General features: G+C 47.6%; 1 protein-coding gene across 2 annotated transcripts in view; it reads left to right on the plus strand.

Moving 5' to 3' along the window:
* Positions 1–572: 572 nt before the first annotated feature.
* LOC120979409 overlaps positions 573–26,728 on the plus strand; it is a 664,000-nt gene continuing 637,844 nt past the window's right edge. For both annotated transcript variants that reach the window (XM_040408152.1, XM_040408153.1), the window contains exon 1: positions 573–846. In XM_040408152.1, coding sequence (XP_040264086.1) covers positions 777–846 — 70 coding nt within the window. In that variant the 5' untranslated portion in view covers positions 573–776. The remainder of the gene's footprint in view (positions 847–26,728) is intronic.

The raw sequence follows: 26,728 nt of genomic DNA on the forward strand, positions 1-26,728 counted from the left end.
GGATCAGTTTTGCCCTAATGCATTCTGAATGGAAAAGGATCCGCTCAGAATGCATCAGTTTGCCTCCGATCAGTCTCCATTCCGCTCTGGAGGCGGACACCAGAACGCTGTCCGCAGCGTTTTGCCGTCCGCTTGACAAAACTGAGCCAAACGATCCGTCCTGGCACGCAATGTAAGTCAATGGGGACAGATCTGTTTTCTTTGAAACAATCTGGCTATGTTAAAGATAATACAAACGGGTCTGTTCATGACGGATGCATGCAGTTGTATTATTGTAACGGATCCGTTTGTGCAGATCCATGACGGATCCGCCCAAAACGCGAGTGTGAAAGTAGCCTTAAGGCTGTGTGCCTCTGCTTGATCTTACTACAGGATCATAGTGACATAAAGCGGTCACTGTGATCCCCGACATCTATTTGCCCTGAAGAGCCAGACGCAGCATTACCACTGCAGGCCTGTGTTTACAAGTGAGGAGAGCCTGGGCTTTTACTTTCGGTTTCAGTCAGCTGGTCAGGGCCCCTCCCGCTCATTCAGTTGAGTGGAAAGAACTATTTAAACTTCCTATAAAAACAGCGATCAGCTGATAGTATGCCAAGGGGATACAAGTAACACAAATACTGCCATGTTGGAGGCAGCCTGATGTACAGGGCTGACGAAGTGTCCTGCCTGAAGCACAGCTGTCTGAGGAGCTGACTCGCACATACACACAAACATATTTGCATTTTGAGGACGTTTCTGGAGATATCTGTCACACGTCTAATTGTGCACAAAGGGAGATGGACATTGATTATGTTTCCATTAAGGTGACTGCAGCGGACCCACAAACTGCTCCCGTGGCTTTCACAGGTAAATAATTCAGTAGATTTTATCCAAATGACAGGAATTTGCATTTGATTTGATGTCTATTGTACTCTCTTAAAGGGAACGTGTCATTGGAAAATGATCTATTGTTTACATTACGTTTTTTTTGTAGAAATGTATTTTTAAACTTTTATTACATTTCCAACTAAACAAAATATTCTTGAACTATGCAGTTTTCACATTAGTGACTATGCCTCAAAACATGTCAAGACTTAATGGCGATTTATCAGAACCGGTGTAAAGGAAATCTGCCTTACTTGCCCATAGAACCAATCAGATTCCACTTTTTAATTTTCCAATGGAGCTCTGAGAGATGAAAGGTGGAATCTGATTGGTTGCTAAGCGTAATTAAGCCAGTTTTGATTAATCTTTCCCCAATGTTCTTTGAGAGCAGCCACACGGGACAGGAGGGGGACCTCCCTGACTTCTATAGGACATTTTTCGAGGTACAGTATGTTCAGTGACCTGTGCACATGGACGGAGAAGATGAGCTATCATCACTTTAAGCTACTTACACACTTGCGTTGTTGTTTTCCGGTATTGAGATTTGGAAGAGGATCTCAATACCGGGGGAAAAAAAGTTTCTGTTTAGTCTTCTTGCATTCTTAATGGGAAGAGGTTCATTCAGTTTGTCTTTCATTCCAGCAGCATTCTGTTTTGTGACCGGACACAACCGCTGCAAGCTGTGGGTTTGTGTCCGGTCATAAAAAAGGAAAAAATTTACCCAGCACTGAAAAGTTTCCACCCCCCTCCCCCCTTTTTAGTTTCAGTCAACCGCATTCTAATGGAATGGATGCATCCTGATGTGCAAAAGAAAAAAAACGATCTGTTTAATTCCGATGGTGATATCTGGCAATATAATCAGGGCCGGCACCACCCATAAGCAGAGTAGGCCACCGGGTAGAGCGCACTCTTGCTGGGGGCGCCGCCGATCTGGAGTCTGGCTGCAATAGAAGTCACAGTAGGAGACTGCTACCAGCAGTTGCGTTGCAAGGCAGGTGCGGGCCGCACCAGGTGACATGTCTGATTGGGTGATCCTGGTCTGGACCCAACACGCACGCCTGCGCAGCCAGCCCCGCCCCTTTAAACTTACACTTTCCCAGCTCCCTGACAGTGCAGCGTCAGAGGGAAGACTGGAGCTCGAGGAAGAGGAGCCGCAGCATTCTAGGTAGGTATTGTAGTATGTAGTTAGTTCTGCCTGCCGCAATGATTTCAGTTTTGATGGGGGGCATTGGAGGCTGAGTGGGGGGGTCTTTGGGCTTATCTGAGGTCTGAATGTGGGCTGAGTGGGGGTCTTTGGGCTGATCTGAGGTCTGATGGGGGTTTGTGGGCGGGTCAAAGGGCGTGGTCAATGGGCGGCAAAACTAGCTTTTGCCTAGGGTGACAAAAATCCTTGCACCAGCCCTGAATATAATCCTGTCTGTGATATGAGATCACTGTTGAAACATTTCCTGTAGAGAGCAGGAAATCTTTACATATTTTGGGCCTTACAGGCAGTGTGAAAACTCTACATTAGGATTTTTTATATAAATTGCAACATGGAAAAAAATTCTAAAAGAATGTTAAACATAAAAACGAGTTCAAACATTCCCCTTTAAAACTTTCCTGGATTAATGTTCTCGCTAATCCTAGCCATAAGAGGATATTGTCTACATCAAATAATGCCTCTTGCGTGCAACCGTTCCGTGAATTGGGGACCGCAATTTACAGTCCCCAATGCACGGGCAATATCCGTGCGACGGCTGGGACGGATCAAGTTGAATGGGTCCGTGATCCTTCCGGTACCGTAAACAAAAATAGAACATGTTCTATGTGCGGTGCGGAGGCACGGACAGAAACGACACTAAAGAACAGTTTACTGCTTCAGTGGTCTTCTGATCCATGCTTCTGTTCTGCATCTCCTGATTGCGGACCCATTCAAGTGAATAGGTCCGCATCTATAATGCGGGTGCACATGGTCGGTGGGTATATGTCACGGCTGTATGTGAGCAACAATAGTATACACAGTAAAAGAGCTACTGACCGGACCCAAACTAGGGAGGATAAAGGGTGACCCCTGTCAGACCCTCAAAGCTTTCCCTATTCTGCTAAAGCACATGCCCGGATCCAAATGGCGGAACGAGGCATGCCCACGTGCCTAAGACTGATGACCACTGTAACCCCTACAATAGTGGAAGGGGCACGGCCACCGGTGCCCTACTCAGTATATGGAGGGAACCGTGGCCACCTCAGATCCAGTCAGAAAATAATCAGGTACACAACAATGTCTGTACACTTAGCTGAAGGTGTTGCAGCCGCAGAGAAGACGGATCCAAGGACAGCTGGCAATATCCGGAGTGCTTGCTGCAGCAGAACACAGGTCCAGTGAACTGATAGCTACAAGTGAAGATACTAAAGCAAGAGCTACAACTGAAATGAGAACTATAATCCACGCCCTACAATAGGAGGAGGGGTGATATAAAGAGAGGGAAATCAAACGCATGAGGAACAGCTGGGAGGAAGGAAACCAAAAGTAAACAGAGCAGTGAGAACTCCTCCCAGCTCTAGTAGTGACATCATCACAGGGGTGGAGAAACAGAGCTGTGAGAACGTCCCAAAGCTCTGGTAGTGACAGTATACTTCTATGGAGGGGACCATTTTATTTTTATTTTTTAACTGGTTATCTGCTGCCTCTCCTTTTTCTTCTCACCGTGTGTGTGTGTGTGTGTGTGTGTGTGTGAGCAATAAAAGTACTGATGATGCACTGATCCCTCTGCCACTAGCACATTATGCAGTTCAGATACAGACTCCAAGATCTGGAAAGGTGACAGATCTTCTGCCTAAGCAGTGTGACATGCTCATTAGTGTTGAGCGAATCGAAGCATCCCATGTGGAATTTCAATCTGAAGTTTAGATAAAATTCGATTTGCCATGAATCCAAATTTCCTCAAGCTTGATGGTAACAAATTGTGTTTTGTTTTTTATTTTATATTTTTGTTCACTATGGACAACAGCAGACAGTTGCCTGGGCCCTCCAAAGGAGCAAACAGTAGCAACATTTTTGCTGTAGCTGCAGAAGGGGTGATCGTAGCCTCAGCAACGGGCGAGAGCTGCAGCTGTCATCCCACAGTCATGTATTGACCAACAATCCACCAGTACTGAAATCGTTGACTCGCTCACTCTTCAACATCATCTCAAATGAGAAGATACACACAGCCAGGGATCAGTGGGTTCCTCTGACACCATGCTTAGGTGGCCATGGCCCAGGAACTGCCTCTGTGCAATCACCTGTCCTGAACCTGCCTCTTGCTTTTGTTGCTCCTTCTGCTAGACAAGTAGTGATAGCCCCTGGCTGTTCAGCAAGGATGAGCTTTGTGAGGACAGTCAGCAGTTACAGGCCAGGACAGACTTGGAAAAGAGGTCTGCTGCGGTGTGTAGCTACCGATGATGACAATCAGGTGGGAGCACGTGTTGCAAGATGGCAGGTATGTGTGAAAGAGACAGGTGAGGTAGACACAAGTGTCGACCAAACAGATGTAGATTATGTGACTGATTGCACATGGGAGCCGGGTGAAGAGGGGGCATAATCGGGGGATGAGGGTGGAAGCGTGCCCATGAGCCAGCAGGGTGAAAGCAATGGGAGATCTGCAGCCAAACGTGGGAGGAGTACACCGTCTGCTACTTGGGAGACTACCTGTGAGGAACACACTAGCCGTGTACTGGTTCATAAAGCAATGGCAGGCAGGCCAGGAATTTTTGACCAAGTCACTGGGGGATTTTAGCGTGGCGGTGTGCAGGATATGTGGGAAGAAAGTGAGCCGCGGCCACAGTACTAATGTTTGCACGACTGCCCTGTATCAGCATATGGAGCATCACCATAAAGTGGTGTGGGAAAACCATGCCACTCACTTAGTGTTGGGGCTCTTTCACATGAGCAGATCCCGTGCGTGGAATCCACTGCATAAAAGAGTGCCAAGCCCCGTTCCGGACAGCAGACAGAGAGCATTAACATGATTGATAATGCTCTGTGCTTCTCTGTGACCCTTTTTTTACTACAAAATCAGTGACCACTTTCTCGCAGATTTTTGTAGTAAACAGATCAGAGAGGCACAGAGCATTATCAATCATGTGAGCGGGCCATATGTCCCGGAGGGGCATTGATCATGCGCACGGGAGTACAAAGCATCATAGATTACAATGAGGCCTCATGCACACGACCGTTGTTGGGTTCCGTGTCCGTTGTTCCGTTTTCTTGACTTTCAATGGGTCAGTTGAAAACTCAGAAAATGCACCGTTTGTCATCCACGTCCGTGATCCGTGTTTCCAGTCCGTGAAAAAAATATGACCTTTTTTTTTTTTTTTCTCATACAACGGTTCGCGGACCCATTCAAGTCAATGGGTCAGTGAAAAAAGGAGGCACACAAGATTGTCGTCCGTGATCCGTGTCCGTTTTTTTCCTATCATTTTTCAAGGCAAACTTGACTTAGATTTTTTTTTTTCACTTTTCATGTCTGGTGATCCTCCAAAAATCACGGAGGACACACGGAATAAAAAAACGGACACGGATCACGGAACAACGGAACCCCGTTTTGCGGACCGTGAAAAAATACTGTTGTGTGCATGAGGCCTGATGCTGTGAACGTCGGGCCGCCCGCGGGACTATTGTCCCACACTCATAAGATCATATGAGTGCGGGACAATAGCCCTGCGGGTGGCCCGATGTGCACAGCATCATTGTAATCTATGATGCTGTGTGCTCCCATGCGCATGATCAATGCTGCTTCTGGACATATGGCCTGCTCACGGACCATATGTCTCGGAGGACATATGGTTGTGTGCAAGAGACCTAATGCTGACATATCTGCACCAGTGTCCTCCTCATCCTCCACCTTTTTCTCACCCTCCCCTCTAGGCACAGTTTACAGTGGTCTTCCAGCATATCGCCTATGAAAAGCTAGGCGTTGTCATGTGGTTCTGCATCTGTTCAGCCTTGGTGAAGGGAGCCACATTGTGGAGGAATTGCTTTGTATCATCAATAAAGAAATTGAACACTAGCGGTCTCCTCACCAACTGGAGATTGGCATCATGGTTACAGATAACAGGAAGAACTTTGTGTCTGCGCTGTGTCGGGGAGAGATGACCCATGTGCCTTGCATGGTGCACGTCTTCAATTTCATGGTCATCTGGTTCCTCCAGTTTTCCACTGAACTGCAAGGGCTGTTAAAAATGTCCAGAAAAATATGCATGACAATCAGCCTACGGATGACATCCGTGTGTATTCCGTATTTTGCGGAACAGCTGGCCCCTAATAGAACAATACTATCCTTGTCCGTAATGCGTACAATAATGGGACACGTTCAAAATTTTTATTTTTTTCCTGACCCATTGAAATGAATAGTTCTGCATACGGTATACAAAAAAAAAACAAAAAAAAAACTGGACACTGAAAGAAAATATGTTCGTGTGCATGAGCCCTGATCCTAGTGTGTAAAATTGTAGGCAGTTCCCATGGATAGACCATCTCCTTTTCTAGGGGTTCAGCTGAGAAATGGGATGTGCTCCATATCCAGTCCCTGATATGTCTAAATAGGGCCGTTATATTATAGTTCGTAATATTGGATAATTGGCGACCCCCTTTCAATTTTACCATGCAAAGTTTTTGATTGGCTATTCAGGGCCTTTTCTTTTTCCATAAAAAGGTGAACGCGGATTGTATCCTTAAAATAATCTACGTGTCTTAATAACTGGATCGTCTGCATTGGATATAGTAGTCTGAAAAAACTGACCATCTTTATAAGGTGAGCCCTTCCACACAACAATAGTAAATTCATCCACTTTTTCCAATTCATGCTCTATTTTCTGAATTAAGAGGCTTTTCAGTTTGTACAATTTCGAGGGGGTCCATCCTATTTTAATCCCTAAATATGTAATGTGGGCTACTTCTACCCGGTAATGCAAGGGAGGTTGTAGCCTGTTTCAGGGGCGTAGCTAGAGGTGACTGGGAGCACAGCAAGTCTTTGTATTTGCTGCCCCCTCCCCTCCCCCGTGCCCAATTTTCGATATTGAGCTGTTGATATAATCATATTAGTCTCCATGATCTAATAAAAAATATACTTTTTTTTTTTTTCCCCCATCGGTCCTTTTCATTTTTGATAAATTGTTATTTATATGCAAATTGCCTTCCTAACGTGCCCAAGGGGCTGACCCTCCGGCCGTTTGTGCCCAGCCGTGCCTATTATTGCCAAGCCCAGTGCCATCCCACTGTTAATGAATCACTGCTGTCCTCCTATTTTTTTTTTTCTTAAGTGCGCTGTAGTCTCGTGCATGCGCCGATGATCCTCACATCCAGGTCCGCGCAGTGTCCTGGCAGCAACCTCAAGTAATGTAATTGCGCATGCGCCAGAAAGCTGGCGCATGTGCGATTACACTACTTGAGGCTGCTGCCAGGATACCGCACAGGCCCGGACGAGAGTAACATCAGCACCTGTGCGAGACTACAGCGCACTTAGGGAAAAAAAGACTAGGACAGCAGTGAATAATTAACTGCGGGGCGGAGCTGTAATTGGCGATAATGGGCGCGGCTGGGCACAAACGGCTGGAGTTACAGCCCCTTGAGCACGTTAGGAAGGTAATTTGCATATAAATAAAAACATTTAAACTTGACTGACATGCTGCCTTGCCAGCCCGGGCCACAAAGCAGCCGCTTACCCTGCTTACCCGGTAGTTACGCCACTGGCCTGTTTCCTTGTAGTAAAAGCAAACTGCTTTTCCTAACATTGATTTTATAACCATTTACTGAGCCATAGTGGATCAGTGTCTAATACCAGTTTTAAGCGGAGATCTGGATTCTTCAAAAATATAAGATTATCGGCAAAACATGTGCGTTTTAATTTCTTTCCTGCCCACCCCTATCTCTATATTTATTAGTTTGTAGCATCAGTTGGGCTAAAGGTTCGAGGGTTATATTAAACAAAAGGGAATAAAGGGCACCCCTGTTTCGTTCCCTTTTTCAGTTCTATTGTGTTTGAAAGGAAACCTGGTAAGTTGACTCTTGCTTTGGGTTTTCATATAAAACTGCCAGATAGGTTCGGAAAGATCCCACTATTTCCATTTTCATTGACTGCTCCCTGTCATGGTCTTACCTGCTTGCTGCTCTCCTTCGTTTGACATGTGCTGGCGGCCATCTTGGGTCCTGGGTTTCTTGTAGCCTTCCACCCTGCGGCTCCTCCTTCCCCTGGGAGGAGCTGGATGCCTAGCTCATATATATAGGAGGTCTGTGGCTTCAGTTCCTTGCTTGGTCCTCTTGTGTTCACATGCTTCTAAGACTGCTGCTGCTTCTGGTTCCTGATCCTGGCTTCGTCTGACTACCCTGCTGGTTCCTGATCCTGGCTTCGTCTGACTACCCTGCTGGTTCCTGATCCTGGCTTCGTCTGACTACCCTGCTGGTTCCTGATCCTGGCTTCGTCTGACTACCCTTCTGGTTCCTGACCTCTGGCTTCGCAAAGACTCTGCTCGGTTTCACCATCCGTTTGGACTTTTGCTTTACAGCTTTATTTTCAATAAAGCCTTCTATTTTCACTTATCTCTTGTTGTACGTCTGGTTCATGGTTCCGTGACATTAGGACCAAGCCATGAATTCTGACGGTACAGGGCCATCCTCGCTACCCACGCTGGTTGCCAGACTTGATCAGCAGGATCACCTGTTGGGTCGGTTCGCTGTGGCGTTGCAAACCCTGCTTGAACGCACGGCTCATTTCGCTCCCGTTGCCGATGGGTCGGTTGTCGCTCCTGGGCTCGCTCCTACTGCCGCTCCGGTTGTTGCGCCAGAGTCTACCCCGACACCTGTTGTTGCGCCTGCGGTGTTTCGGGGTATGACCGGTTCTGCCCCTCTTCCACGGCGCTTTGGGGGAGAGCCAACTCAGTGCCGAGGTTTCCTTAACCAGGTGGGCATTTATTTCGAGTTGCTGCCACATGCCTTTCCTACTGAGAGATCAAAGGTGGGCTTCTTGATCTCGCTGCTCTCGGACAAGGCCTTGGCCTGGGCCAGCCCTTTATGGGAGAACAACAATCCGGTGGTTGCCGAGTTTTCCGGTTTTGTTGCTTCTCTTCGGAAGGTATTCGATGTGCCGGCTCGTGCTGCCTCTGCTGCGAAGCTCCTTATGTCCATCAGACAGGGTTCACGATCCGTAGCTGAATACGCCATTGAGTTTCGTACCCTGGCAGCAGAGGTGGGCTGGAATAATGAGGCTCTGGTCGCTGCTTTCTCTCATGGTCTCTCGGATGCCTTGAAGGATGAGGTTGCAGCTAAGGACCTACCAGTTGAGCTCGAGTCTCTTATTTCTTTCCTGATTTTGATTGACACCAGACTCAGGGAGAGACCTTCCTTTAAGGAGAACCTGCGGAGGCCTTCTAACAGATTGGTGCCTACGTTTGCTGTCCCACCCGTGCCTCCCTCTCCTCCCACGCCTCCTGGGGATGACTTGTCTGGGGGTGAACCCATGCAGCTGGGGTTTGCTCGCCTGTCCGAGGGGGAGAGGGCACTCCGGAGACGCGAGGGCCGATGCATGTACTGTGGTCTCGGTGGGCATTTTCGGTTGGCATGTCCGAACCGTCCGGGAAACGCTCGTACCCTGAGATCCTGTCGGGGGCAGATCTTGGGTGGAGTCTCCTCGTCCCCGGTTTCCCGTGTTGACAAACCACTGATCACTGTTGTCCTCTCCTGGGTCGGGGGCTCGGTGACGACCCAGGCGTTGGTGGACTCTGGTGCTGGTGGTTTGTTCATTGATAGTGTGTTCGCTGCCGCCAATTCCATTCCTCTGCAGGCTCGAGGTTCCCCACTGGCTCTTGAGGCGATAGACGGCAGACCCCTTCTGCCGCCACACGTGACTCATGAGACCCTTCCAGTGGGGATAGCCATTGGTGCCGTTCACAGAGAGTCGGTCTGCCTCCAGGTTATTTCGTCTCCACACTACTCGGTGGTCTTGGGGTACCCCTGGCTCCAGAAGCATAATCCGACTTTCGATTGGAGATCGGTCGAGATCCTCTCGTGGTCACCGCAGTGTGGGGCTAGTTGCATCCATGGGTCTGTCAAGTTGCTGTGTACTTCCTCGGACTCTCTGTTGCCTCCTGAATACGAGGAGTACCGGGATGTATTCGATAAGGTGCGCGCGGTTGCCCTACCTCCGCACCGCCCATACGATTGTGCCATAGAGTTACAATCTGGTGCCGTTCCTCCTCGTGGCAAAGTCTATCCACTGTCGGTAGCGGAGAATGAGGCCATGGAGGAGTACGTGAGGGAGGCGCTTTCACGCGGACACATTCGCAAATCTTCGTCCCCGGCAGGGGCTGGATTTTTCTTTGTGAAAAAGAAGGGCGGTGAGTTGAGGCCTTGCATCGATTACAGGGGTCTCAATCGCATCACGATCAAGAACGCTTACCCGATACCCTTGATTTCCGAGCTGTTCGATCGCCTTAAAGGGGCCACGGTCTTTACCAAACTCGACCTGAGGGCGGCATATAACCTGGTAAGGATCAAGGCGGGCGATGAGTGGAAGACCGCGTTTAACACCAGGACCGGTCATTACGAATCCTTGGTTATGCCCTTTGGGTTGTGCAATGCGCCCGCAGTCTTTCAGGAATTCATCAACGATGTTTTCCGTGACCTGTTGCAGCAGTGTGTGGTAGTCTATTTGGATGACATCTTGGTATATTCTGAATCCATGGAGGCCCACATTCTGGATGTCAGACGAGTGTTGCAACGGTTACGAGAGAACAAGCTGTTCGGTAAGCTTGAGAAATGCGAATTTCACCGATCCCAGGTAACCTTCTTAGGTTACATCATTTCCGCTGAGGGGTTCTCCATGGATCCTGAGAAGGTTTCGGCTGTCTTACAGTGGCCCCAGCCCAGTGGTCTTCGTTCCCTGCAGCGCTTTTTGGGCTTCGCCAATTATTATCGGAAGTTCATCAGGGACTTTTCCATGCTGGCCAAGCCTCTCACGGATCTGACCAGGAAGGGCAGTAATTCCCAGGTCTGGCCGCTCGAGGCCATCCGAGCTTTTGAGGCCCTAAAGTCCGCCTTTGTGTCGGCTCCGATTCTGTCGCATCCCAACCCTGGGTTGCCCTTTGTCCTCGAGGTGGACGCGTCTGAGACGGGAGTAGGCGCCCTTCTGTCTCAGCGTAGAACACCAGAGGGTCCTCTGCTTCCTTGTGGGTTTTACTCCCGGAAACTGTCTTCCGCGGAGTGCAACTATCAGATTGGTGACAGGGAGTTATTGGCCATCGTGCAGGCCCTTAAAGAATGGAGGCACTTGCTCGAGGGTTCGGTGGTTCCGGTTCTCATCCTGACGGACCACAAGAATCTGACCTACCTTTCTGAGGCCAAGAGATTGACACCACGTCAGGCCAGATGGGCTCTGTTCTTGTCACGTTTTAATTACGTGGTCTCCTACCTACCCGGTTCCAAGAACATCAGGGCGGATGCCTTATCACGGCAGTACTCCGAGCTGTCCAGGGAGGAGTCGATTCCGACTTCGGTCATACCTCCGAATCAGATCCTGGCCGCCATTCGCACCAGCCTGACCTCTCCCCTGGGTGAGCAGATTTTGGCGGCTCAATCTGGTGCTCCCTCTGGGAGACCCAACGGCAGATGTTTTGTGCCTGAGGAGTTGCGCACTCGGTTGTTGCGAACCTACCATAACTCCAAGACCGCGGGGCATCCTGGAAAGAATCAGCTGTCCTGGGCTGTTTCACGTCTGTTCTGGTGGCCTTCCCTACGTTCCGACATCGCCGCATATGTAGCGGCATGCTCCGTTTGTGCCCAGAGTAAGTCCCCTCGGCACCTTCCGTTGGGCCTTCTGCAACCCATAGCCACCGGGGAGCGCCCATGGTCACACCTGGGGATGGATTTCATTGTGGACCTCCCTGCATCCCGAGGCCATACGGTCATTCTCATGATTGTGGATCGGTTTTCCAAAATGTGCCACTGTGTTCCTCTCAAGAAGTTACCCTCTGCACAAGAGTTGGCCACGATTTTTGCCAGGGAGGTCTTCCGGTTGCACGGTTTGCCTAAGGAGATTGTGTCGGATCGGGGGAGTCAGTTTGTGTCCAGGTTCTGGCGCGCCTTTTGCTCCCAGTTGGGGATTCATCTCTCCTTCTCCTCGGCCTACCACCCTCAGTCCAATGGGGCCGCAGAACGATCCAATCAGGCCTTGGAGCAATTCCTTCGTTGCTATGTCTCCGATCACCAAGACAATTGGGTTGACCTCCTGCCTTGGGTTGAGTTTGCCAGGAACACGGCGGTGAACTCTTCCACTGGGACGTCTCCCTTCATGGCCAATTATGGGTTCCAACCTGCCGTGTTACCGGAGGTATTCTCTCCCCAGGATATTCCGGCTGTGGAGGATCACCTTTCCGTCCTACGTGCTTCTTGGGTACAGATCCAGAAGTCCCTTGAGGTCTCTGCGCAGCGCCAGAGATTCCAGGCTGATCGCAGACGAGCGCCTGCTCCTTCCTACCAGGTCGGAGACCGTGTATGGTTGTCCACCCGCAACCTCAACCTTCGAGTGCCCACTCCCAAGCTGGCGCCTCGCTTTGTTGGTCCCTTCCGAGTGCTTCGCAGGGTAAACCCGGTAGCCTATGCCCTTGCGCTTCCTCCTGGCATGCGGATCTCCAACGTGTTTCATGTCTCCCTGTTGAAGCCACTGGTGTGTAATCGTTTCACTTCCTCGGTTCCTCGGCCTCGTCCGGTCCAAGTGGGCAATCGTGAGGAATATGAGGTGAGCAATATCCTGGACTCACGCCTGGTCCGCGGTCGGTTGCAGTTTTTGGTCCATTGGCGTGGTTATGGTCCAGAGGAGCGTTCCTGGGTTCCCTCCGCAGATGTCCATGCTCCTGCCTTGCTCCGAGCCTTCCACGCACGCTTCCCTCAGAAACCGTTTTGTGCTCCGCGGAGGAGGGGCCCTTGAGGGGGAGGTACTGTCATGGTCTTACCTGCTTGCTGCTCTCCTTCGTTTGACATGTGCTGGCGGCCATCTTGGGTCCTGGGTTTCTTGTAGCCTTCCACCCTGCGGCTCCTCCTTCCCCTGGGAGGAGCTGGATGCCTAGCTCATATATATAGGAGGTCTGTGGCTTCAGTTCCTTGCTTGGTCCTCTTGTGTTCACATGCTTCTAAGACTGCTGCTGCTTCTGGTTCCTGATCCTGGCTTCGTCTGACTACCCTGCTGGTTCCTGATCCTGGCTTCGTCTGACTACCCTGCTGGTTCCTGATCCTGGCTTCGTCTGACTACCCTGCTGGTTCCTGATCCTGGCTTCGTCTGACTACCCTTCTGGTTCCTGACCTCTGGCTTCGCAAAGACTCTGCTCGGTTTCACCATCCGTTTGGACTTTTGCTTTACAGCTTTATTTTCAATAAAGCCTTCTATTTTCACTTATCTCTTGTTGTACGTCTGGTTCATGGTTCCGTGACACTCCCAGCCAATTCCAGCTGACATTATCAAACGCCTTTTCGACATCTATCGCCAGGAGTGCCGGGTTGTATTTCTTATCTACCCTCCTATGCCTATCTAGTGCTGTCAGAACTCTTAGTTACTGCAGAACGTCCCTTTACAAAGCCCATCTGATGGCCTCCGATAAGGTTAGGCAAATAAAGGGCTAATCTGTTTGCCAGGCTTTTGGACAGTAGCTCTAGATCTTGATTTATAAGCGATATTGGTCTATATGATGCAGGATGAGTTGGATCTTTTTCCTTGTTTCGGGAGTACTTTGATGTACGCTACCTTTCCCGAGGGCAGTTTTCTCTCTCCCTTTATGATGGAATTAAACAAAGTTGTCAATGTGGGCACTATTTCCTCCCCCATGCCCTTATAAAACTCCTGCTGGGTACCCATCAGGGCCTTGTGCCTTACCATTATGGATAGATTTTGGCTTTTAGCTCTTTCTGGGTTATCTGCACATACAGTATAGTCAAGTAATCTTCCCCCATTTACGGTAACTTTATTTTCCAAACACCTCCACAGCGGCATCGATTCACAGGTTACCCTGCCTCCCCTAGGGACAGGAAATAACATGGAGATCTTTAAATAGCCCCCTCCCCTTACCTGCTCCAGTTTCCTGTCCCTCTGGGATGTGTAGATCCTCCTGTAAAGGGCACGCACCGGCAGGAGTTTTCTTGGAAGCCCAGCTGAAGATTCCAAGGAGCACTTCCTAGTGTGCTGGGCGGAGAACAGGGCCACGGGGCTCGTGGTGCGGCCCTTCCTGCTTCTTTGGCATAAGTCCTCTAGTGAAGGCAGCGTCAGTGCGCATTATTATCGCGATAGGACGGGCGGTTCACATGGTCGCAGACAAGATCTTAGTGGGCTCGATCTCAGGAGCCGCTGTAGCTGACATACTTCCCCTAGGCAACAACGCTTTAAAAAGAGAGCGAAGAAACCATTCCCAGCGTCTCTGCTGGGAGAAAGAAGCACCTGGAAGATGTCTACTCCAGGTGACTCAGACAGCATCCGGAGGTCTGCAGACCCGACCAAAGCCCTCAGCCCAGTAAGCTCTCCTTCCTTGGGGGGGTTAAATATGATTTTTTTTTTTACAGCTTTGTTTCACTTGGAGGTGGCAGGGAAATTTGTTTCACCACGGGTGAGGGGATATACGTATTTTATGGCTAAAGGCTGCTTCCTTCTGAGTATGTATTTTAATATATTCCCCTACATCAAAAATCAGCTGAAACTTCTCAGCGTATCAAATTTTTTATTTGCAAAAAACGGACTGCCTTCTGGTCATTAACACCATGTGTGAAATGTTTGGAAAAAATTGTATCGAAGAATCTCCTTTCCTTCTGGATAATCACAAACATTATCAAAGAGGAAGTGAGCAGCGCTGTGGACTGTAAAACGGGATCCACGTCTCAAACGTTCGACCTCCATGTCAGAAATGTCCGCCCCTTATGAAATAGATCTGCAGGAGGAAGATTTTGATGAAGGGGAGTTTAATTTCCGGGTCCGACTCTGATTCCTCTGAAGACAAGTCCGGTCGTCCCCTTTGCTCCATTGAAGAGACAGATTCTCTCTTAAAATCCATAAGGGCGACTTTAAATCTGGAAGACTCTAAACAACCAAAATTCATACAGGACCTTATGTTTAGAGGCTTGGGGGGGAGGTGGAGGGAAGGAAGAGAGGTTTTTTCCCCCTGCGTTCTAATATTATCAGACTTGTTAATAAAGAATGTACTGACCCAGAGAAAAAGCCTGGGGTCTCCAGGATTTTTAAAAGTATCCGTTTACCGAGGAGGATATCACCCTTTGGGATAAATGTTCTAAAGTTAATGCTCCAGTAGCAAAAACAACTAAAATCTGTTCTCCCTTTTTTGAGGATGTAGGTCTTCTAAAAGACCCCTGTGGACAAAAAGTGAAGCTCTTTTTAAAAGATCTTGGAAAGCTTCTATGGCCATGTTAAGACCAAGTGTAGTGGCCACTTATACCACCAGGTCCATGGCCATTTGGATTACCCAGATGGAGGAGCATTTAGTGGCAGGAACCCCAAGGGAAGATATTATTGCTTCCTTGCCCATGTTTAAACAGGCAGCAAACTTTCTGGCGGATGCCTCTGTAGATACTGTAAAATTGGCGGCCAGATCTGCAGCTCTTTATTGACACTAGAAGAGTGGTGTGTCTGAGGTCATGGTCAGGGGATTCAGCCTCTAAAAATAAATTGTGAGGGAGAGAGTATTCGGGTCCGTATTTGATGATATCCTTAAAGGCACAAATGGGGGAAAAAAGGTTTTCCGTCAAAGACTACATTTCGGCTCCTCCACAAGTGGCAGGCAGGACCAGTAAAAAGGGTTTTTCAGGAAGATGACAGACAGGTAGAGGTTTTCTTTAACCCAGCAAATTCCTCTCAAAAACCTATCAATGAAGCCGGAAGTGCAGTGGGAGGAAGTCAAAAAATCTCCAGATCCCCCTGGGTATTAGATGTAATATTGTCAGGTCTAATATTAGAATTTTCCTCCCCTCCTCAAGATGTTTTTTGCATTACCAAGGAGCTAAAAAAAAAAAAAAATCAGTCAGTGCTCAAAAACCAACTGATGATTCTGCTTCAGAAAAAAAGCCATTGTTCCTGTTCCACCTGGAGAAGAAAAGAGGCTTTTATTCCCCAATTTTCTTAGTGAGAAAACCAAATTGCTCTCACAGAGCAATTATAAATTTAAAGGGCCTAAATCGTCAGGTCCAGTAAAAAAATAATTTTAAAATGCAAACAAAATCTACAATAAATCTTCTTGGAAAATACTTATATGGCAACCTTGGATCTGACCGATGCATATTATCATATCCCTATATGCAGCGGTCATCACGAATATCTAGGGTTTGCAGTTTAGTTGGGGAAAAAATGTGTCACAATTTAAATTCCAGGTCCTTCCCTCTGGCCTAACGTCAGCCCCCAGAGTCTTCTCAAAGATAATGTCAGAGGTAGTAGCAAGTCTACATCATAAAGGGATACTTGTTATCCCTTATCTGGACGATTTCCTCATTTGCCGCAGTCAAAAGAAAAATTGGAGAATCAATTAAACATACAGCAGGATGTGAAAAATCTAGGCTGGATTGTAAATCTAGAAAAATCAGATCTTCGCCCCGAAAAGAGGAAGGTTTTTCTTGGCATGTTGTTGGACATCTTATGAAGACTTTTTCTCCCAGTAGAAAAGCTATCAAAAACCAACCAGGAAATTTTATTTTTCGGAGCAGGAGAAACGTGGCTACTCTGGTAGTGATAAAGGTGCTGGGCCTTACGTCATCTTCAATTCCTGCAGTGAGATGAGCACAAGCACACTCTCGGGTCTTACAAGCGTTCATGTTAAAGAACTAAGACAATAGCATATTCTCGTTAGAAAAGTATGTGAGAGTCCCTCAGCAGGTAAAATACTCTTTGGTGGCTAGAGAAAAGAAACCTATGCGACAAAGTGTCATGGCGACAAATAGTCCCTATAACAGACGCCAGCAGATCCGGTTGGGGGGCTCATTCAGACCTGTCTGTAGTACAGGGGATGTGGTGTCAAAATCTAAGCCTATCATCCTCAAATCTAAGGCAGTTATCAGCAGTGTGGGAAGCCCTAAAAACTCTTCTTATTGAAGTAAAAGGAAGAGAGGATTTTATTTTTATATCGGACAACATCACTATGGTCCCCTACCTGAACAAACGGGTACAGAAAGTGCATCCTTGGCAAAGGTATCAAGAAAAATATTTCGATGGGCAGAAAGGAATATGCAGTCAATATAAAGGGAAAAGACAATAGGTTTTCTAAGCAAAGAAACTTTGAAAGAAGGAGAATGGAGTTTAAATCCACAGGTTTTTCTTCATATAACAAAGAAGTGGTCGATGCCACACCTAGACCTGTTTGCGATCCGGAAGAACGAATAGATTTATTTTTTTTTTCTTTTCCTATCTTATAGAGTTGAGCGAACACCTGGATGTTCGGGTTCGAGAAGTTCGGCCGAACTTCCCGGAAATGTTCGGGTTCGGGATCCGAACCCGAACCGAACTTCGTCCCCAACCCGAACCCCATTGAAGTCAATGGGGACCCGAACTTTTGGGCACTAAAAAGGCTGTAAAACAGCCCAGGAAAGAGCTAGAGGGCTGCAAAAGGCAGCAACATGTAGGTAAATCCCCTGCAAACAAATGTGGATAATAAAAAAATGACCCAATATCAATTGGACAGAGGTCCCATAGCAGAGAATCTGGCTTCACGTCAGCAGAGAATCAGTCTCTTCATGCCATAGCAAAGAATCTGGCTTCATGTCAGCACAGAATCAGTCTCTTCATGCCATAGCAGAGAATCTGGCTTCATGTCAGCACAGAATCAGTCTTCATGTCATAGCAGAGAATCAGGCTTCACGTCACCCACCACTGGAACAGGCCACTGTCACACATTTAGGCCCAGGCACCCAGGCAGAGGAGAGAGGTCCCGTAACAGAGAATCTGGCCTTATGTCAGCGCATAATCAGTCTTCATGTCATAGCAGAGAATCAGGCTTCACGTCACCCACCACTGGAACAGGCCACTGTCACACATTTAGGCCCAGGCACCCAGGCAGAGGAGAGAGGTCCCGTAACAGAGAATCTGGCCTTATGTCAGCGCAGAATCTGTCTTCATGTCATAGCAGAGAATCAAGCTTCACGTCACCCACCACTGGAACAGGCCACTGTCACATATTTAGGCCCAGGCAGAGGAGAGAGGTCCCGTAACAGAGAATCTGGCCTTATGTCAGCGCAGAATCTGTCTTCATGTCATAGCAGAGAATCAGGCTTCACATCACCCACCACTGGAACCGGCCACTGTCACATATTTAGGCCCAGGCAGAGGAGAGAGGTCACGTAACAGAGAATCTGGCTTCATGTCAGCACAGAATAAGTCTTCATGTCATAGCAGAGAATCAGGCTTCACGTCACCCACCACTGGAACAGGCCACTGTCACACATTTAGGCCCCGGCACCCAGACAGAGGAGAGGTTCAATCAACTTTGGGTTGCCCCGCAATATAATGGTAAAATGAAATTAAAAATAGTATTGAATAAGGAAGTGCCCTGGAGTAGAACAATATATTGTTAAGGGGAGGTAGTTAATATCTAATCTGCACAAGGGATGGACAGGTCCTGTGGGATCCATGCCTGGTTCATTTTTATGAACGTCAGCTTGTCCACATTGGCTGTAGACAGGCGGCTGCCTTTGTCTGTAATGACGCCCCCTGCCGTGCTGAATACACGTTCAGACAAAACGCTGGCCGCCGGGCAGGCCAGCACCTCCAAGGCATAAAAGGCTAGCTCTGGCCACGTGGACAATTTGGAGACCCAGAAGTTGAATGGGGCCGAACCATCAGTCAGTACGTGGAGGGGTGTGCACAGGTACTGTTCCACCATGTTAGTGAAATGTTGCCTCCTGCTAACACGTTCCGTATCAGGTGGTGGTGCAGTTAGCTGTGGCGTGTTGACAAAACTTTTCCACATCTCTGCCATGCTAACCCTGCCCTCAGAGGAGCTGGGCGTGACACAGCTGCGTTGGCGACCTCTTGCTCCTCCTCTGCCTTCGCCTTGGGCTTCCACTGGTTCCCCTGTGACATTTGGGAATGCTCTCAGTAGCGCGTCTACCAACGTGCGCTTGTACTCGCGCATCTTCCTATCACGCTCCAGTGTAGGAAGTAAGGTGGGCACATTGTCTTTGTACCGGGGATCCAGCAGGGTGGCAACCCAGTAGTCCGCACACGTTAAAATGTGGGCAACTCTGCTGTCATTGCGCAGGCACTGCAGCATATAGTCGCTCATGTGCGCCAGGCTGCCCAGAGGTAAGGACAAGCTGTCCTCTGTGGGAGGCGTATCGTCATCGTCCTGTGTTTCCCCCCCAGCCAGGCACCAGTGATGGGCCCGAGCTGCTTTGGGTGCCACCCCGCTGTGAACATGCTTCATCCTCATCCTCCTCCACCTCCTCCTCATCCTCATCCTCCAGTAGTGGGCCCTGTCTGGCCACATTTGTACCTGGCCTCTGGTGTTGCAAAAAACCTCCCTCTGAGTCACTTCGAAGAGACTGGCCTGAGAGTGCTAAAAATGACCCCTCTTTCTCCTGGGCCACCTCCTCTTCCATCATCGCCCTAAGTGTTTTCTCAAGGAGACATAGAAGTAGTATTGTAATGCTGATAACGGCGTCATCGCCACTGGCCATGTTGGTGGAGTACTCGAAACAACGCAACAGGGCACACAGGTCTCGCATGGAGGCCCAGTCATTGGTGGTGAAGTGTGTCTGATCCGCAGTGCGACTGACCCGTGCGTGCTGCAGCTGAAACTCCACTATGGCCTGCTGCTGCTCGCACAGTCTGTCCAGCATATGCAAGGTGGAGTTCCACCTGGTGGGTACGTCGCATATGAGGCGGTGAGCGGGAAAGCCGAAGTTACGCTGTAGCGCAGACAGGCGAGCAGCGGCAGGGTGTGAACGCCGGAAGCGCGAACAGACGGCCCGCACTTTATGCAGCAGCTCTGACATGTCGGGGTAGTTGCGAATGAACTTCTGCACCACCAAATTCAGCACATGCGCCAGGCAAGGGATGTGCGTCAAACCGGCAAGTCCCAGAGCTGCAACGAGATTTCGCCCATTATCGCACACCACCAGGCCGGGCTTGAGGCTCACCGGCAGCAACCACTCGTCGGTCTGTTGTTCTATACCCCGCTACAACTCCTGTGCGGTGTGGGGCCTGTCCCCCAAACATATGAGTTTCAGAATGGCCTGCTGACGTTTACCCCGGGCTATGCTGAAGTTGGTGGTGAAGGTGTGTGGCTGACTGGATGAGCAGGTGGAAGAAGAGGAGGAGGAAGCTGAGTAGGAGGAGGAGGAGACAGGAGGCAAAGAATTTTGCCCTGCGATCCTTGGCGGCGGAAGGACGTGCGCCAAACAGCTCTCCGCCTGGGGCCCAGCCGCCACTACATTTACCCAGTGTGCAGTTAGGGAGATATAGCGTCCCTGGCCGTGCTTACTGGTCCACGTATCTGTGGTTAGGTGGACCTTGCCACAGATGGCGTTGCGCAGTGCACACTTGATTTTATCGGACACTTGTTTGTGCAGGGAAGGCACGGCTTTCTTGGAGAAGTAGTGGCGGCTGGGAACAACATACTGTGGGACAGCAAGTGACATGAGCTGTTTGAAGCTGTGTGTGTCCACCAGCCTAAATGACAGCATTTCATAGGCCAGTAGTTTAGAAATGCTGGCATTCAGGGCCAGGGATCGAGGGTGGCTAGGTGGGAATTTACGCTTTCTCTCAAATGTTTTAGAGATGGAGAGCTGAACGCTGCCGTGTGACATGGTTGAGATGCTTAGTGACGCAGGTGGTGGTGTTGGTGGTACATCCCATGTTTGCTGGGCGGCAGGTGCCAACGTTCCTCCAGAGGCAGAGGAAGAGGCCGAGGCGGCGGCGGCAGCAGCAGAAGAGGCCGAGGCGGTGGCAGCAGCAGAAGAGGCCGAGGCGGCAGCAGCAGAAGAGGCAGCAGGGGGAGCCTGAGTGACTTCCTTGTTTTTAAGGTGTTTACTCCACTGCAGTTCATGCTTTGCATGCAGGTGCCTGGTCATGCAGGTTGTGCTAAGGTTCAGAACGTTAATGCCTCGCTTCAGGCTCTGATGGCACAGCGTGCAAACCACTCGGGTCTTGTCGTCAGCACATTGTTTGAAGAACTGCCACGCCAGGGAACTCCTTGAAGCTGCCTTTGGGGTGCTCGATCCCAGATGGCGGCGGTCAGTAGCAGGCGGAGTCTCTTGGCGGCGGGTGTTCTGATTTTGCCCACTGCTCCCTCTTTTGCTACGCTGTTGGCTCGGTCTCACCACTGCCTCTTCCTCCGAACTGTGAAAGTCAGTGGCACGACCTTCATTCCATGTGGGGTCTAGGACCTCATCGTCCCCTGCATCGTCTTCCACCCAGTCTTGATCCCTGACCTCCTGTTCAGTCTGCACACTGCAGAAAGACGCAGCAGTTGGCACCTGTGTTTCGTCATCATCAGAGACGTGCTGAGGTGGTATTCCCATGTCCTCATCATCAGGAAAAATAAGTGGTTGTGCGTTAGAATGCACTATCTCTTCCAATCCTGGGGAAGGGCTAGGTGGATGCCCTTGGGAAACCCTGGCAGCAGAGTCTTCAAACAGCATAAGAGACTGCTGCATAACTTGAGGCTCAGACAGTTTCCCTGATATGCATGGGGGTGATGTGACAGACCGATGGGCTTGGTTTTCATGCGCCATCTGTACGCTTTCTGCAGAAGACTGGGTGGGAGATAATGTGAACGTGCTGGATCCACTGTCGGCCACCCAATTGACTAATGCCTGTACCTGCTCAGGCCTTACCATCCTTAGAACGGCATTGGGCCCCACCAAATATCGCTGTAAATTCTGCTGGCTACTGGGACCTGAGGTAGTTGGTTCACTAGGACGTGTGGCTGTGGCAGAACGGCCACGTCCTCTCCCAGCACCAGAGGGTCCACTAACCCCACCACGACCATGTCCATGTCCACGTCCGCGTCCGCGTCCCTTATTAGATGTTTTCCTCATTGTTCCTTCAATGTAAGATATCCTTTTTGGGATAGATTTCAAGTAGGCCTCAAATACCAGAAACTAGTTATTTTGAGAATGGCAAATTTGGGAATAGTTTTTCAACCCAGAACAAAAAGTGTGCTTTTACGGTCACTACAAATAACTTGACCAGCTAAAACAGTACAGATTTGGTTGAATAGAAATGTCAGGTCTATTTTTTAGGCGCTGGGTGACAGGCTCAACGTTCCCCTGATGTAGTATATGGCCAAAAAATAACCACACTGTTGATGGTTAAATGCACTTCGGTGACACAGGCTCAGCCTGCAGCTGATGTAGGATATAGCACAAAATAACCACACTATTGATGGTTAAATACACTTGGTGATAGCTTGTGCTGGCGCACCACAAGTCACAAAATGGCCGCCGATCACCCCAGAAAAAGTGATCTAAAAACGCTCTTGGCAGCCTCAAAAAAGTGAGCAAGTCAATATTAGCACTTCAATGATCCACAGCTGCAGATCGATCACAGAATGAAGTCTTTTGGAGGAGTTAATCTGCCTAATCTCTCCCTAACGTCGCAGCTGCAACCTCTCCCTATGCTTCAATCAGCAGAGTGACGTGCAGCGCAACGTGACCCAAGCTTATATAGAGGCTGGGTCACATGCTGCACTGGCCAATCACAGCCATGCCAATAGTAGGCAAGGCTGTGATGGCCTCTTGGGGCAAGTAGTATGACGCTTGTTGATTGGCTGCTTTGCAGCCCTTCAAAAAGCGCCAAGAAAGCACCGAACCCGAACACGGACTTTTACGAAAATGTTCGGGTCCGTGTCACGGACACCCCAAAATTCGGTACGAACCCGAACTATACAGTTCGGGTTCGCTCATCCCTACTATCCTACAAAGATCGCCCTTTGTTCGTGGATGCACTCTCCCATCCTTGGCTGAACGAGATCCTGTACGCATTTCCCCCAAAATTCTGTCAAGTGTCCAAACTAATCCTAGTCGCTCCATATTGCCAATAAAGATCTTGGTTTCCGCTACTATTGAACATGTCAGCAGGGGATTACTGGATCCTGCCGCCTCTCCCAGACCTTCATCAAGGTCCAGTCTTGCACCCCAAGTCGGCACAACTACATCTGGCAGCTTTGAACCTGAGCGTAAATTGTTAAGGAAAAAAGATCTTTCGGAGGCGGTAATTTCTATTTTATGTAGTCTAAAACCTATCTCATCAAATATTTACCATAGAGTCTGGGAAGCTTTTTTAAAATTTTCCAAAGATAGTTTAAAAACAGCTGAGGCCCTAGATGTATATGTCATTCTAGATTTTCCTGCAAGCGGGCATAAACAAAGGTTTAAAAGTCCATATCTCAGCCCTAAGTGCCTTTTTAAGTACAAAGTTGGCAGATTTACATCTTCTTAAAAGAGTTGTAAAAGGGCACTGAGGAATGAACCTATTGTCAGATCCACAGTCCCTCCTTGGGACCTAAATTTTGTATTGTCCGTTTTAATTTGCTTTTTATATATACAGTACAGACCAAAAGTTTGGACACACCTTCTTCTCATTCAAAGAGTTTTCTTTATTTTCATGACTATGAAGGCATCAAAACTATGAAATGACACATGTGGAATTATATACATAACAAACAAGTGTGAAACAACTGAAAATGTCATATTCTGAGCTTCAAGAGGTAGTCCCCTGAAATGATGTTCCAACAGTCTTGAAGGAGTTCCCAGAGATGCTTAGCACTTGTTGGCCCTTTTACCTTTACTCTGCGGTCCAGCTCACCCCAAACCATCTCGATTGGGTTCAGGTCCGGTGACTGTGGAGGACAGGTCATCTGGCGCAGCGCCCCATCACTCTCCATGGTCAAATAGCCCTTACTTTCAAAGTTTTCCCAATTTTTCAGCTGACTGACTGACCTTCATTTCTTAAAGTAAAGATGGCCACTCATTTTTCTTTACTTAGCTGCTTTTTTCTTGCCATAATACAGTCTATTAAGTAGGACTATCAGTTGTGTATCCACCTGACTTCTCCTCAACACAACTGATGGTCCCAACCCCATTCATAAGGCAAGAAATCCCACTTATTAAATCTGACAGGGCACACCTGTGAAGTGAAAACCATTTCAGGGGACTTCCTCTTGAAGCTCATCAAGAGAATGCCAAGAGTGTGCAAAGCAGTAATCAAAGCAAAAGGTGGCTACTTTGAAGAACCTAGAATATGACATATTTTCAGTTGTTTCACACTTGTTTGTTATGTATATAATTCCACATGTGTTAATTCATAGTTTTGATGCCTTCAGTGTGAATCTACAATTTTCATAGTCATGAAAATAAAGAAAACTCTTTGAATGAGAAAGTGTGTCCAAACTTTTGGTCTGTACTGTGTATGTATGTGTATATGTGTATATATATATATATATATATATATATATATATATATTTCCCATTTGAGCCGTTATCTGAAATTCCTTTAAGATTGCTGTCCTTTTTTAAAACTATTTTCCTCGTTGCAATTACTAGTTAGAGTGGACGAAATACAAGTGTTTTTATGTAGACCTCCCTATCTAACTGTAAGAAATGACAGTTGTCTCAAAATGTCACTGTCTGCAAGAAGTTTCGTTGCCATCATTCGGTTCTCCAGCAGGTTGTCCGGAAGAGAGGCTCTTCATTCAGTTTGTTGGGTCAAATAGTGGACAGGCGGCAAGCAAGAAAACAATCGGAAGACTGATCAGATCGGCAATCCGTTGTGACAGGATGCCCGCTGAATGATTTCAGAGGACATCCTGTTCCGATTAACCCCCGCCGCGCTGCAATGAAATTTTAAAGTTAGGACGTACCGGTACGCCCTGGGTCCTTAAGGACTCGGCAAACATGGCGTACCGGTACGTCCTTAATGGGTTAGTCTTGTGGATCATTTTGGAATGCTGTATAGGCCTCCTTTACTTTAGCTGTAGCTGTCTCCTATTTTTTAATTACCAGTATTTCCTTTTCGTGTTGCCGTATATTCTATTATGTGACCTCTTAGAACTACTTTCGCAGTTCAGGATTTAGTTTGGGATCCGCGTTAAATTGTGCAAATTCCTATTACCACCCCTGCAAATGTTTGATAAACTTTTTACCTGTGGCTAGATGCTCCAGAAGGTGTCAGATATAATCTGTTTCTCTTGGGGGAAATGGTCTGCTACCTCTACCATCAGCGGGGAATCCTCTGATATCAGTAGATCTACCATCTCAGTCTGTGTTACTCTTGCCAGCAAGTCGGGGGCTGTTAGTTGATAGTCTAATCTCGACCACGATAGTTGAGCGTGTTGTGCTTTTTCATAAGTGTAAACAGTTATCTACTTATTTTAGTTATAATGGGTATTCATTGCCTTTAAGAGCAATGTTGATTTATATTCACAGTTTTTTGTATGGATTTTCATGTAGGTCAAAGTAAGTCCATGACGAGATTACTGTGCCGTTCAAAAGCTAGTGTTATTATAACAATATATTATACGTTTAGACGGTTAGAAGATACACCGCACCTGCGGATTCTGAGTCTTCATTGTATTTCTTATCTGAACATGAATTCCACAGTGTGAGAATTGTCTAGATGTTCCTCAAATTATACATTCATGTATCAAAGTTTGTCCCTCGGCTCTAACACAAGGACTACAGATGTCAGTGGTGTGTAGTATTGAAAATATCAGGCATGTATGAGTTAACCCTTAATAGTATGATGATTATTGCTTATACAACAGTGCCACCTAGATATGGGCAGTAAATACTACACTAGTAGCAAAAGTGCATTCTGGGTAGTATTATGATGTCACGCTCCTTATCAATGCACACACCCATCCAACAATGATTGGAAAGTTCCAAACTAGCAGGGTGTGTTCATCTGATAAGTTTTGGGTTAAGAAACCAGATACCAAAAAGAAGAAAAAAGAGACAGAGAAAAAACAAAACAAAGAAAGAAAGATCTCTGGAGAAACATTTGGATTATCGGGAAAAACTCTTGAGAGCTGGCTGCCCCAAGACTCTTCACATCACTTGACCCTTAGGTAATGTATATTTTTGGTTTATGTAGTATTGATCTAAATTAATTGGCTTGATACTTAGCCAGATACCCGCTCCTTTGCGGACGTGTAACGTTAGTTGCTACATCAGTATTCTCTCTGATTTCAGTTACGATACATATAACTGAATAAAGGGGATAATATTGGAGAAACTCTGTTGGGAATCTTTATATTCCCTAGTTTGATATCAAGCCAATAATTTATAAGTTTTGTTGCAATACTACCATTATCTGAGACTTAGTCATCATTTTGGGGCAGAGAAAGGGCTCGTATCTGTCATTTTCTTGACTGAGTTTTCCGCATAATCCATTGATTGTATATCTCTCACAATTTTAAAGCCGTATTGCATAATATTCTTGTGTTGGTTGAGTAGTGTTTTGCTGGCACCATATAGTGGTGAATTATGGGTACTGCATATCATTGTATATTATTGAAATTTATGTTTTAAGTTTTGATTGCATTTTAAACTATTTTATAATAAACCATTTATATTTTTGCATAGACGCTTGTACCCTGTTTTACTGATTGCACAAAATAATCAGGTTCTTGATTGAACTCTTTTTGAGATGTTTATGTCCATCTCACGGGTCAATATCGTTTTGAACCATTTTTCTCTTGAGCCGTAATTTTTTTTTATACTTATATAAAGCATTTGCTTTACATACCCGACAAGCGTGGGAGTAATGATTATATTCCCTATCTGTGGGATGAAAAAATATCCAAGTATCTATTAATGCCGTTATTTCAAGAAATGATGTAAGTGTGTGACTTTGTTTTTCTTCCTGTTTAGGTT

This window comes from Bufo bufo, chromosome 9 (genome assembly GCF_905171765.1).
Source record: "Bufo bufo chromosome 9, aBufBuf1.1, whole genome shotgun sequence".
Lineage (NCBI taxonomy): Eukaryota > Metazoa > Chordata > Amphibia > Anura > Bufonidae > Bufo > Bufo bufo.